We start from the raw sequence: 12923 nt of genomic DNA, 5'->3' as shown, positions 1-12923 counted from the left end.
GCAAAGATCTAAAGTCACTATCATAGCACAAAATGTGTTTGTTTCTATGTCAATATATAAGTTTCAGATATTCAAGCCACGAAGCACTGGTGGAATGCTTTACTCCACAACAAGTTAGAAGTTAACAGACATCTCAAATACAGAAGATTATACTAGATCATCCAAAATGACAGTTTTTTCAAAAGGACAGAAAGCAGTAATCAATAAGTTGAAACACCAGACCCTTCCCTGAGAGGCTTAAGAGATATAAAGTAAAGCAGAGGAATGAGAGTTGAATTCAAGTGGGACCTCAGGATGATTCAAAGAAAGAATTTGCTGTAAAAGCAAGCATATTTTATTCAGAATAAAAAAGCTAAATGGATCATGAAAGCATCTCAGCAGGTTAACACAATAGGACAGACAGAGCACTTTTAGATTTGCTTGTAGTAAAACCATAATTTTTTTCATCTCTTTTACAAATATTTGCAATTGGTAACAGCTACACTGAATGTGTTAGAGATGCAAATGTATCTTAGCACAGCTTGAGTTAAGAGTGATGACCAGATAAATGACTAGTATAAGGCATTCCAGACCCCAGAGAGTTATGATTCATGCATCTAGCTTATTGAAGCACTCATGTGAAGCTGAGCTTTCCAGGAAATTTCCCAAGGGATGGCATAAGACAAGACTCCCACTCATGCCATGTGGCTAGTTCTGAGAAAGGGCATTGCAAAAGTGAGAGAAACAAATATTTTCAAAGGATTAGTGGTGGCTAGTAAAGCCCTAAGTCATGTAGCATGAAAAGAGAGTGGCAGCAAACACCAAGATCCCCAGGGAACAGGCCACAAAAAGGAAACAATGCTCTTGATTACAGAAAGAACAGTCAAATCAGATCTGCAACAGGGATACAGAGCAAATATTCGCAAGAGAAAGAGATGATCTGTTTGCTGAGCAATTTTTCCAACTTAACTTAAAAAGTATGCTATGGCTTAGATCCTCAAACCAGGCCTATCACCACAAACCAACTGACAGCCAGAGGAAGGAAACTAACTTTAAGCATACAAAATGAATAGAAAGCTGCATGAAAAAAGGATCTGGACCTCTCCTGACTGAGGAAAACAAATTACGAGAAAATGAAAAATTATTTGCCTTACTGCTACATTTTGAGTTTAAAAATTATATACAGAACATGTTATGTTATAGACTTTTATCCTGAGTCTGTATCATTCATTTTTGTCTTTATGATTTGGACAAAGGAGTAGAGAGAAGGCTTCTTAAATTTGCAGATGACAACAATATGTGTGCTTGGGGGAGATACTTCAAACATACCAGAAGACAGATTTGGAACTGAAAAAGTCACGGACCCACTTGAGAAACGCGAGACAACAAGAAACCCCCAAAAAAACCTCAATAATGGACAAAGGCAAAATCCTACAAGTAAAATTTCACAGATAAAATGGTTAAGACAGCGGTGAAAAAGCCACAGTGCAGCAAAGGAGTTTGGGAGTTATAGTGACTCACAAGTCGAACATGAATCAAGCATCTCCTGCTATTGTGAAAAGAAGAAAATACCAAACTGGTATGAATTGTTTGAATGACACATGAAATACTTTTTCCAGTCTACTCAGCAATGGCCAAGCTTCACATTGAGCCCTGCATCCAGCCTGGACACAACAATTCCAGAAGGACCCAGATCAGTTGGAATGAGCCCCTCAAGGAGAATTATCAGACCACATAAGAAATAAAAAAAGAGGATCTATACGAGTTTATGTCTTGGTGATTTTTTGCTTAGCTGATTTTCATTAAGTTGTATAATGCAAGGCAATACAAGGATAAACAATTAAAAATATATCTAAAGTCTGAATAAAAGCACCTCCACAATATTTTCTTTTACAGTCTTATTTTTTGCCTGCATACAGGCTTAAAAGTAAGCAGATTAAGAAGTTATGTATTCCTAATGTGTTTGTTAAGACTTTGCTGTGTTTTTTACTACTACTTCAGACCTTTTTGAAGATTTTTCTTTTGATATTACTTCATGAAAAATTTAAGAACATATCAAATATTTTAAAAATATCTTCAAACACAAGTCATTATCGTGCAAGCACACAGATACACACATGAATAAACACCCAGAAAAAGAGCACTTCCCTGTGACTCCAGTGTCTGTACATAGAATATTTGACAGCATCAGTGACGGGCTCCCCAGTCTCACAGGCCAGATAATTGAGGATAATTGTGGATAACTGAGATTCTTTTATGTTATTCTTCTGTCCTTTTTTATAGTTGCATTAACCAGATTTCTTCCTAGTCCCGAACAATCCCTAGGTGCTACAACAATTGCTTACATGGAAAAAAACATTAGGAAAGTATTTTATGAACTACCATCAACTCTTGCAATTTCACAAATAAACTCTAAAAAGGAGAAAAACCTATTCATTCACTGACCTCCTTTTGGAAATAAAACATTTTAGTGGATGTATGAAGGTGAGTTATACATACAGAACATTCTCATTTCATAAGTAGGCACAGATCAGTTCTGCTTGTGCTGAGCCAGCCCAAAGCTGTGTGTGAATACCATCCACAAGCTCCACAGCCTTTTAGTTTCAGCTCAGCACTGCACTAATACAACCACAAGTAATTCCAGATCAAACTGTCACTGAGTCCAGCAAGATTTGTTGTCTGCCCACAGAAATACCTTTTAGGCCTATTTGCTAAAAACCTATTGCATGTTGTGGACATAGTCCTGTCTCTCACCAAAAGCTGGCAACGTCTACCCTAATTTTTTCAGAAAAATGGTGGGACCGTAAAAAACTTGAGATCAGTTTTCTATTTGATTAGGATTGATTACAGTACAATTGCTCTATGGTTAGCGCTAGTACACAGAGTTATATTTTAAGACAGCCTACAGCTTCAGTCCTAAAATAAACACAAATAAAATACCATTGCACTGAGTATGAAGGAAGACTGTTCACATAAACAAGCCTCAGAATGCAACACTGAAGACAGCTCAGGCTGAAGAGATAACATTTGCCTGCTATTTTTTGAGATTGTTTGCTGCCTTCAAAAGCACGCTTTATCTGCTGCAGCAAACCAAGGCATGCAAACAAATACACGCATACAGTCCCAGACACTATTTAATTTCTCCTTGAATTTCCCTAATATCTTAAAGATTCAACACTGAAATTTAAATCTGAGACCAACACAGAGAGAATTGTTTAAAGATACTTGTGTTCAGTTGTCAGGCTTGGGGAAGGGAGACTGTTGCTCTTTTAGTCTACACAAAAAAAAAAAAAGGTTAATTTACTGGCTGTGACTGTTCAAATCTTATCACTTCATACTTCTTACAAAGACTCAGATCTGACAAAAAATTCTGCACATTTATTATTTTGTATGTAGTCACAGCTGAGTTCAATCTTCAACATAACCTTTATGTGACCGAAAGGCCAGACATCAGACCACCTTTCTACCCTCCTGCCTCTGAAACTTGTTTAGTTTTCAAATGAGCAGCCATGCTTATCGGGACACAAATTTGGGTACTGAAGCCCATTAAAATCAATGGGAATATTTTTGGGCACTTCTGAGATGTCTCATCAGGTTACTGTTAGTGTCGTATTACCTGCTCTTGGAGTGTGAACATGTTCATTAATACGGTTATGACTGCTGAATTAAGTGATGAGTAAATAATGATGCAAAAAATATGAGAATGATATGGTTTCTATTATCTCCCAGAAAATAATTTATTCACCTTTTAACACAGGCTGTCACACATGTTACAGCAGTTATGAAAAGACTTTTTGTTTACATTACTAGTCGCAGAGTTGAGTGAACCACCTTCACTGAAAAGTATGCAATATAAAATTCATCCTACCTTCAGCTGTACTAGATGCACATCTACGTGCTTGCTATCTGAGTCCTGCTGGACAGAGTAGGTCAGGTCCCTGACTCTTTCAGACGTCATCCGAAGCCAGGTCTCAATTTCTGGCAAGTGGAGAACAATCTTCCAATCAGCCCCAGTGTGCAGAGGAGGCGGCTTTTCGTACTGCTGGCCAGAATCAAGCTCCTTCATGACATCTTCCTCCCCATCTCGTTCCACTGTAGGAGTCATGTTTATAAGCATGGGAGATGCATCAGATGGCATGGGATCCAGTTCTTGTGTTCTCATGGGAGAAAGCGCTACATCCATGGCTAACATGTGAGAGTCTAAACCATAATTCTTTCTGAAATAGCTGCAAAGATCAAAAGAAGAAACTGCTGTTATGAGACCAAATTTTGTAACAAAAACGTTCACAGGAAAAGGAGTAAATGGCAATGTTCAACCTGAAAATATACACTAGATGTTCAAGAATAAATAGATTTTTCAAATTAATTTTGTTGGTTTGAACAAACAAGTTCTTTGTTTGAGAAAAATAACAAATACTGCATTTCTCTCATTGTAGACAATAACCTTGAAAATTACATTTTTCATTAATGAAAAATATGTGCTGATTTTCTACAACTGCAACATAAATAAACTGAGCATTAATAAAGCTAAGCAGAACTTCACTGAACTTCACAAGTTGATATAGGACTGGCATTTGTAAACTAGCCCATATTCGAACTAATTCCTTGGCCTGAAACTTATGACTAAACACAAAATATCTCAAGTTTAATTGAAATTTCCCAACAGCCCGTTCGACTATTGATCACATACAACAAAAATTTTGAAGGCAAATTGGAAGCAACTATTAAGGACACTTGATTTATTGTATGCAGATTTTAGGTTTGAAGTTTAAATTCTTGTAGTTTTGTTAGATTAAGAACTAGTTTTATTAGAGTAAGAACTGCTACAATAAGCAACAACTCTATCAAAATTTATAGATAAGAATTCCAAATGTCAAAATATGTACCTAAAATTAAAACATTTTACAAGAGTGGCTTTATTAAAGCCCCAAAGCTGTGTCATCAGTATATGCTTACAAGGTTCACTGGAAAAAGTAAATAAGTAAAACATTTTACTTTGTACCTCTTTCTCTGTACACTCCAGCTGTATTTAGTACAGAAGGCTGCCATAAACCTTATGCCCAAGAAAAAAAATACTTAAGAGCATGCACCTGGTTTGGAGCTAAGTACCTAAAGCATTATGAAAGCTTTCATTCAGCAGGAGATGTATTTTTTACCTACTTTTGGAGAGACTCAAATTTGATGTATGCCCGCCTTTGACATACAACTTCACTAAACCTTACATCAGCACTTGCTTCTTCAGCACTTTGCAACCCAGGCTATATTCAATATGTCTACATTAAGAGAATTAAAAAGATTAGGTCCTTTTAAAGCTGTTTTTTTTCTTTGTTTTAACCTGTGCATGTTAGAAGTACTTGAACTACATTTTAATAACTTTTGCTTGTATTCCTTTTCCATAGTGCTAAGCCTGCAGTTATGCAGCTATTAATTTGGGCAACATTCCAAGTTTTTACACTTTGACTCTGTCTTCTATAAAGACTGCATAATAGCATAATAGCTATAAGATTGCAGAAAAGAAACCAGTGCCTTTCACTATTAAATCAACTACACTGTGACTACTGAGTAATATTCCTAAATATTTTAAGTGGAGTCTCAGCATTCAGAGACTACTCCTGCAGGCAGTGAGAGTACCAAAGTATCCAAACACCAGTCTACTTGTCATAGCTGGGAAAGACAAAAAAACTACATTTAATTTTAATTTGATTTTATTTCCTATCCTGCCACTACTTAGTAAATTATCTTTTGCACATCTATCACCCCCAAAACCACAATATTTAAAACTGATATTAAACTAGTAAATATTAATTTGGCACTTCAGAGCAAAATTTTCTATCAGTGCAATCAAAGAAAGGGAATGAAAGAAGATTCCAATCATTTTCAGTGCCTGCTGTACAATTTCCAACTCTTTTAGTTCGATTTTGAAGACTTCAGAATTAAATGGTGTCAAATAAAAAGCTCTGCAGCAAGACTGCATGAAATTAACATTTCAGGATGCTGAGTATTTTTCAAGTCCATCTCTTTTCACTGCCTGTTTTTCAACTTAAACTCTGTTGTTATACATACTCAAAATACATTGTTAGACAAATCACTCGATTTGAAAACATCTTGTCTTAGATACTGCTGATCATAGCCCCAGTTTTAAAGCATATAAATCAATTGTACTAACAGCCAAAAGTATCTTATTACTTTAAGCATATTCTTTAACATTATTTCCTCCTGAAAATGAAATTTTGGTGAAGCACACATGTGGTCCTTATTTCTGCATGTTTATCATTAACAAATTAAACATGCCTACCAGCAAAATAGATGGCTCTGAATCACCAAATGATACAGAAACACAGGAAGTGCAGCACTTGCTTAGTAGTTTTTCCACAGAAAAAACCCTGGCAGTCTTCTAGAGCGACTCAACATGACTCAGCTCTAGTAAGGGCATTAAAGCAATTAGCAAACAGAAATTAAAACATGCTCCTGCAGAAGCCAACAAAAGCTAGTCCATGCTGCATGCAGAGCATAGCTCTAGCTTTGAACACTGAGTTTGCAATTAGCAACAATTAGGAACCTGCTGACCTGTTTTTTTTTTTTTTTCACGATGTGTTCGACTCTATATACTGGCTCTCCAGCATTTCAGCTAATGCCTCCTTAACCATAGTTGCTCTTAAAGTCAAGTCCTTTGAATCCTTTTCTTTCTGCCAGATTACAAGTTGCAAACTTCAAGTAGGAATATGTGAAGAAAATTTAAAATAGGTCATTCTTTTCACAATCTTAAAAAAAAAATCCTACAAAGGTAATAAAACACACTGTGGATACTAATTAGCAAGGTCTGGGAAAGTTTTAAAAAGCTCACAAACACTTGAAAGGAGAAACTGCTGCAGCTAGAAATGGCTAAATCCCAACACTAAGACATAGATTCATTAAATTGTTTCTTGGCAAAATAAAAAGGCATCATCATCCAGCTATGCTGCAAGAAAGGAAAACTGAAAGGTTCTCCTGTGCTCTCCGAGAAAACCGGCCCTGAAGCTGCTCGTTCCCAGGAGTGCTCCTAAAATCACGGGAGAGACAGTAAGCTCCACCCTGCTATCCCCCCCTCCGCGCTCCTCCGCAACTGTGGCAAGGCCACATAATTCCCCTGTCACGCCTGCACTGACCTATGAAACGCACTGGCAAGGCACTAAAGAGTGCTCCCTCCGGTCACCCTCGTGCACTGGGTATGAAAGGAAAACAGGAAAAGCCCTGTCACAGAGGTGTTTTTACAAAGTTCTAATGTTGAAATACTAAATAGCAAACAAGGCCAAGCAACAACAGTAAACCTCACAGATATATCTACCGTAAGCAATTCCAGAGTTATAAAACTTGCCAAAACACTTTTGATCAGAAGTAGGTTCTGCTTCTTGGATTACTGACCACGTGGAAGTTAGACTTCCATATTTCTAACTAGGACAGCAGCCTTGCAGAGGACTGTATTCATAAAGTTTTGTTAAGACACCAGGTACTGAAGATGGCTAATTTATCTGCTCTCGACATCATTCTCATATAGCCACTTGCATCTATTGTCCTCTAGCTAGACCCTTTCCCCTCTGATATTTTGGATATTACTTTTATACCGAAACACAGAAGGTAGGAGCAGCAAGATGGGGTATGGAAGTCCTTCTTCAGCAGTTCCAGTATTGGCATAATGTACCATCAGTGACATAGGATAAATTTCAGCAAAACCAATTTTAATTTGATATTTGAAAAAGTGTATTTAAGAACAATATTCTATCTATTAAGCTGTCATCTAGTAGATTAAAACATTTGCTAAAGAAAGATATGAATGGACGATCAACTTAAATCATACTTTGCAGTCATACATTGTGGTGTTTGATTTTAATGCTGGCATTAGAATTTGTCATATTTCTGAAGTATTTTGTTTTTCCAGATTTTGTGGGATGTACAGACAGTGAATTGTAAACCACTATAAGTGTTAGAACACATATTAAAACTGAATTAGAGTTGCTCTTTAGACACTTCTATGCAAAAATAATTTTTGAAAAGAGGTAAAGAAGTGATTCGTTTCCTTTTAAGCAGGACCTCTATGAGTGCTGAAGTGCTTTATAAACATGAAAATCTAAGCTCAGTCTTGTTTTTTACATCCCAAAGTCCTGGTAGCAACAATGACAGTTTTAGGTGGGCAAGCAACGCTACATCAGATTCTAGCTTTCTTCTAAACCAAATCCTTTCTGTACCTGGAATAGCTGTATTAACTAGATGATTTTAAATTTGCAGGTGAACAGCTGAAAATACATTTTCAAATGTCCTGATCAATAAAAAGTTAATCTCTCAATATTTTCAGGGAATAGCCTTATTTTCATCATGACAATCATAGGTAAGAATTATGATGCCATTATTTTTTAAAGATACACCTCAAATTATTTGTTTCTGTCACTTCTGAAGCTACTGTTTCAGTCTGCTGAAAGCACACATTTATGAAGTACACAACATAGCTACAAGCTTGTACTCTTTCTTGTGGGAGAAGAAAAATAGATGAATTGAGAGTATTTTTTTGCCTTTAGTTCTTTGTATAGACGTCTACATTTTCATGGATAATAGTATAAAAGGTGAGAGATCCTGTGTAAGCGCATGCACACATATGCTTTCTATCTTCATCTTTAGCAAATGCATTATGCCTAACAGATGGCTGATTACCTTCCACTAATCACATAGGCAATCTCACTTTCCGCTGGTTTTCCACTCAATCAGATGCTAATGCTTTTATGCAAAACATAGAATGTGTGTGTCAACCATAATATAGTTCATCAATCACCACAAGCCTTGAAAGACTTTGCTCACTCATTCTGCTTCCCAATTATTCACATTTTCCTTCTTTATAAAGTGCAGGCCATATTCACTCTGCCAGCTATCAGATCATCCACGTTTTCCTCCAACAGCAGTTGGTTCCTGTCAAACAAAGATTCATTAAGTATTTTAAGCCATACAGTAGTCCAAGCATTGATCAGTGGTGCAGACACTGCGTCGAGTGAATGCTGATGAGCTCTAATTTTTTTTACTGTCACATATTGTTAAAATCAGCCATAAGCAATATACAGCCACCTGTCTGTCAACTAAACAATTCATTTCATTCTCCAAAATGGCCCAAAAAACCCAAACTCCACCATTAAATAATTATGTCTGCTTGCTGACTTTGAAATCTAATGATGTAAATTTTAACATCAGATTTAATGAGCTTATTGATGTTGAGTTTTTTAAAAATAGATACAGTCAAAAGGAATATCTCACACAGCCAAGTTATATTTCCATTTCTTTTCCATTTCAATAGTCTCAAGAGTTCTCTGCCAAGTTATAAGGCTTATTACATCTTTCCTGGAAAATGCAATCTACTGTATCTACTGCAAAGATGAACTGTGTCAGTACACCAAAAAACTGAAATACATCATGTCAGTAACTACATACAGAGCAACTTGAATTTAATATCACATTAACACTGTCCATGCTACACCAATTCTTTTGCTGATTTCCTACATGATTTAAGAAATACAGTAATTTCAAAAAGATTTCAAAGAACTGAATTCTAAGAGAGCCAATTTAGCTTTTCCTCTTCATATCATTCTCTGTAAACACATTTCGAAAATACCTCCTTTACAATTATCCAACTATCACACCTAAAAATCTGAACAAACTGGACAAGAAGGGAAAAAATTTCCACTTGGCACTGCTGAGCATCCTATTTGATGTGTGTAGACTCTTAGAAGGTATATCTGATAGGGGATACGATGATGCCTGAAGTCCTGCAGGATACAGAACAAAGAGCCTTGCACAGTAATGTCAATATTAAGCCTGAACATTAATGTGAATCATGATTAAAATTTTTAATGTTACTGATTTACAGTCCATTAGAAAGCCTACCTCCAAGGCTTTAAGGATAGCAAAGCCAGATCACCAATGATTAACTGCAGAAATCTCACCATGGATGTTTGAGTTCCTGATTATGTCTATAAATCAGGATTTATGTCACTGCAATGGCCCAACATGCTCTTTGGTATCTGGTGTTTCTCTTTCTAATACAAGTGAAGGAAAATGTAGAATTTACAAGGCAAGTGTTTCACTAGAAACTGGAAATTATTGTAGCAAATCAGGGCAAATGGAAATTCTGCTGGAGGATTTAGCAAAGGATCTGTCAGAAATTGATTGCATAGTAGGAGAGGCTATGAAACAAACTGATAGACCACAAGGTCTAGGTCTAGGCATTATATACCCAGGCAATCTGCAAGAAGCCAAGGTTGAAATAGCCAAACTGCTGGTTGTGGTGTGCATGATCTTTCATTTGAAACTTCTTTGGTTCTTAGGGTACCATTTTTAAAGAAAGGTTCTGGGGGACCTTTCCACCAGGAAAATTAGTAGAAACTGTAGGAGAGTAAGGCAACACCTGAAAAAGAACCACTTTTTAGAGGAAGAGCCTCCACTGCTTTTGAAAAGTCACGCTATTGGAGTTTTCCAAACTGATCACAAAATGCTTTTGACAAGATCCAGTGCCAAAAACTAAAGGAGTCTAAATAGCCACAGGGTAAGGAGGAAGGTCCTTCAATGGACAAATAATTGAGTAGAAGGCTGGAAACAGTAGCAATAAATGGACAGTGGAACGGAGAATGAATGGAGACAAATGGAGATCAGAAGCAGAGTTTCACAGAAACCTCTGTTAGGCACTGTGCTTAAATAAACCATTTTAGGTCCCTCCAATAAAGGACCTGAAAAATGGGTGAACAATCAAGTGACAATCAAGTCTGCAGAAGGTATTGAAATACCTGGGACAAATTTAAACTCTGAGTAAATGCAGGGCCTTACAGGACTGAAAAAATGAGCAATAAAATATCAGATTAAAATCACTATAGGCAATATGAAGTTATATGTATGAGAAAAAAAAAAATAGTCCTAATTGCATATATAGAATGGGCTCCGAGATGAATGTTACTACTCAAGAGCAATGTCTTGGAAGGAAAACTATCAAAGTTCCATAAAGACCATCAGCTTAATAGTCAATAGCAGCCAAAAAGAAAATCAAATTTTAGGAACATTTAGCAAAGGAATACAAAATAAAGCAGAAAAAAAAATTCATTACATCACTGTATAAATCCATGGTACATATCCAGCATGTTATGTGCAATTCTGGTCCCCTCATCACAAAGGCAATTTGAAGGACAAACAGGAATAAGTAATCCTCTCCTTTCACATGAAAACCGAGCAGGGTAAGACTCTCAGCCTTGAAAAAAGGTGACTTAGGAGGATAGAATGGAGGTCATAAAACACCACTTTAAGACCATGCTATCTGGAAACTTTAAATGTTGCTGTTTTTCACAACTTGGGCCTCTTCATTCTTCAAAAGAACCCCAACCTTTTCTCAGTGGAAGCAGTCATCATATTTCTCATGTGTTCTTTGTCCAAAGGTCATTAAAGTGGTAGACCACAATTCCTCTCAGCATCTGTCATTTGCCCAACCACCTTATACACCTAAGAGCATGCTTCAGCCATTCATTCTACTTGCTATTGGTTTTTGCATGCAATTCCCCAAAGGAAGACCTAGAAGACCCAAGCAGGACCCCTTCCAGGTATTCCTTTCAGGAACAAATAGATAAAGACCTTAACCCACAAACAGCTTTGTTTCAAAGAAAGCATAACTGAAAATTTCAAACAGCAAACAGTCCTGAACTCACCTCTCTCAAGCCCTTGATTTATTCAGTGTCTTCAGCTGCTTCAATAAACTCCAAGTTCCTGATCTAAATTTATTTCAATACATATATATAAAGCCACAAGTATGCTAGTCTATACGAATGAAAGCTTTGGGCATAAATCCAGTATACTCATCATATCAACAGTTTGCACCTGTACTGTCAAGTCCAGGAATTTCATAAACTGTGGAAACTGTACAGTATTTCAAGAAGTACACATTTCAAGAAGTACTAACTGTGCATCTTTACACAAGCACCAAGTTTATCTAAAAATGTATCCAATAGTTCTAGTCCAGCATTAACCGCAATTATCCTCAAAAAGAATAGCGGGGGAATGGGGGGAGGGGGGGGGGGGTGCAGAACAAAACAAACCCAACCAAAAACCCCAACTCTATATTTAACTATTCCTCTGCAATTAATTGAGTATTGGAATTATCACACTGAGCCTAGAAAGCCATGGAGAGAAAGGAATATTTCTCTACTAAAGAAAACATGTCATACATGCTTATGTAAAAACCTAAACACTGTGATATATAGTGAAGTCTTGCCTGAAACAGCACATAAAATTTATACACTCCCAGCTCATATCATTTTATGTTCTCACTTATGAAAAAGCAGGGAGACTAGCTGGAAATGATCACATTAGACAACCATTATGAGGTACATCATAAAAAATTCTACACTACAAGATGTACAGACGTTGAAATCAATTGTGTAGTGCCAGACTCATACAGCTAGAGCAATGTATTCAGAGAATCAAGCATACTGGGATGAGTAGTTGTGTTTCCTGGCCATTTCTGACTCAGCACAGGTTTGCCCTGCAGTAAGAAACAGTGACCGGGAGATGATGTGGTGTGAGGAGATTAGCATTAAAATGGACAAAGACAAATTAGCTGCTTCATATTAATTCATCATTACTTCAGCATCCTTTATAACTGTCCTACACTACCTTAGGCTTTTTTTATCCTAATTTTCACTCCAGAATGTCAGCACTACATAGAAGATATACAGAGTGGTAACTTTCATATGCTGATTCTTCAACATACATGTGAGTGGTTGGCTGTTGGTTTTTGGTTTGTGTTTTTGGGTGGATTTTTTAATCTCCCTGGATAAAGCCTTTTTTGTCATTCTAGTGGCCAGTAGTGAGTAAAGCATTTGCAATCATTACATATTTTTTCCCTTCACCAGCTAAAAAGTCAGATGGTAAAGGATGCAAAATATTTAAAT

The 12923-nt window shown here is 36.7% G+C and overlaps 1 protein-coding gene across 2 annotated transcripts in view; it reads right to left on the bottom strand.

Moving 5' to 3' along the window:
* Positions 1 to 12923, bottom strand: part of AKAP6 (A-kinase anchoring protein 6) — a 294713-nt gene that overhangs the window by 232521 nt on the left and 49269 nt on the right. Inside the window, exons 1-3 of one of the 2 annotated variants that reach the window (XM_074868265.1) lie at positions 6539 to 6910; positions 6275 to 6392; positions 3848 to 4205 (exon numbers count right to left, since the gene is read on the bottom strand). In XM_074868265.1, the coding sequence (XP_074724366.1) occupies positions 3848 to 4171 (324 nt within the window). In that variant the 5' untranslated portion in view covers positions 4172 to 4205; positions 6275 to 6392; positions 6539 to 6910. Of the gene's footprint in view, positions 1 to 3847; positions 4206 to 6274; positions 6393 to 6538; positions 6911 to 12923 lie in introns of those variants that run through there. The other variant, XM_074868266.1, reaches the window with a different exon arrangement.

This window comes from Strix uralensis, chromosome 4, assembly GCF_047716275.1.
Source record: "Strix uralensis isolate ZFMK-TIS-50842 chromosome 4, bStrUra1, whole genome shotgun sequence".
Taxonomy (NCBI): Eukaryota; Metazoa; Chordata; class Aves; order Strigiformes; family Strigidae; genus Strix; species Strix uralensis.
Note: the sequence above shows the minus strand (reverse complement) of the source record. Positions and strands in the feature narration are given on the sequence as shown.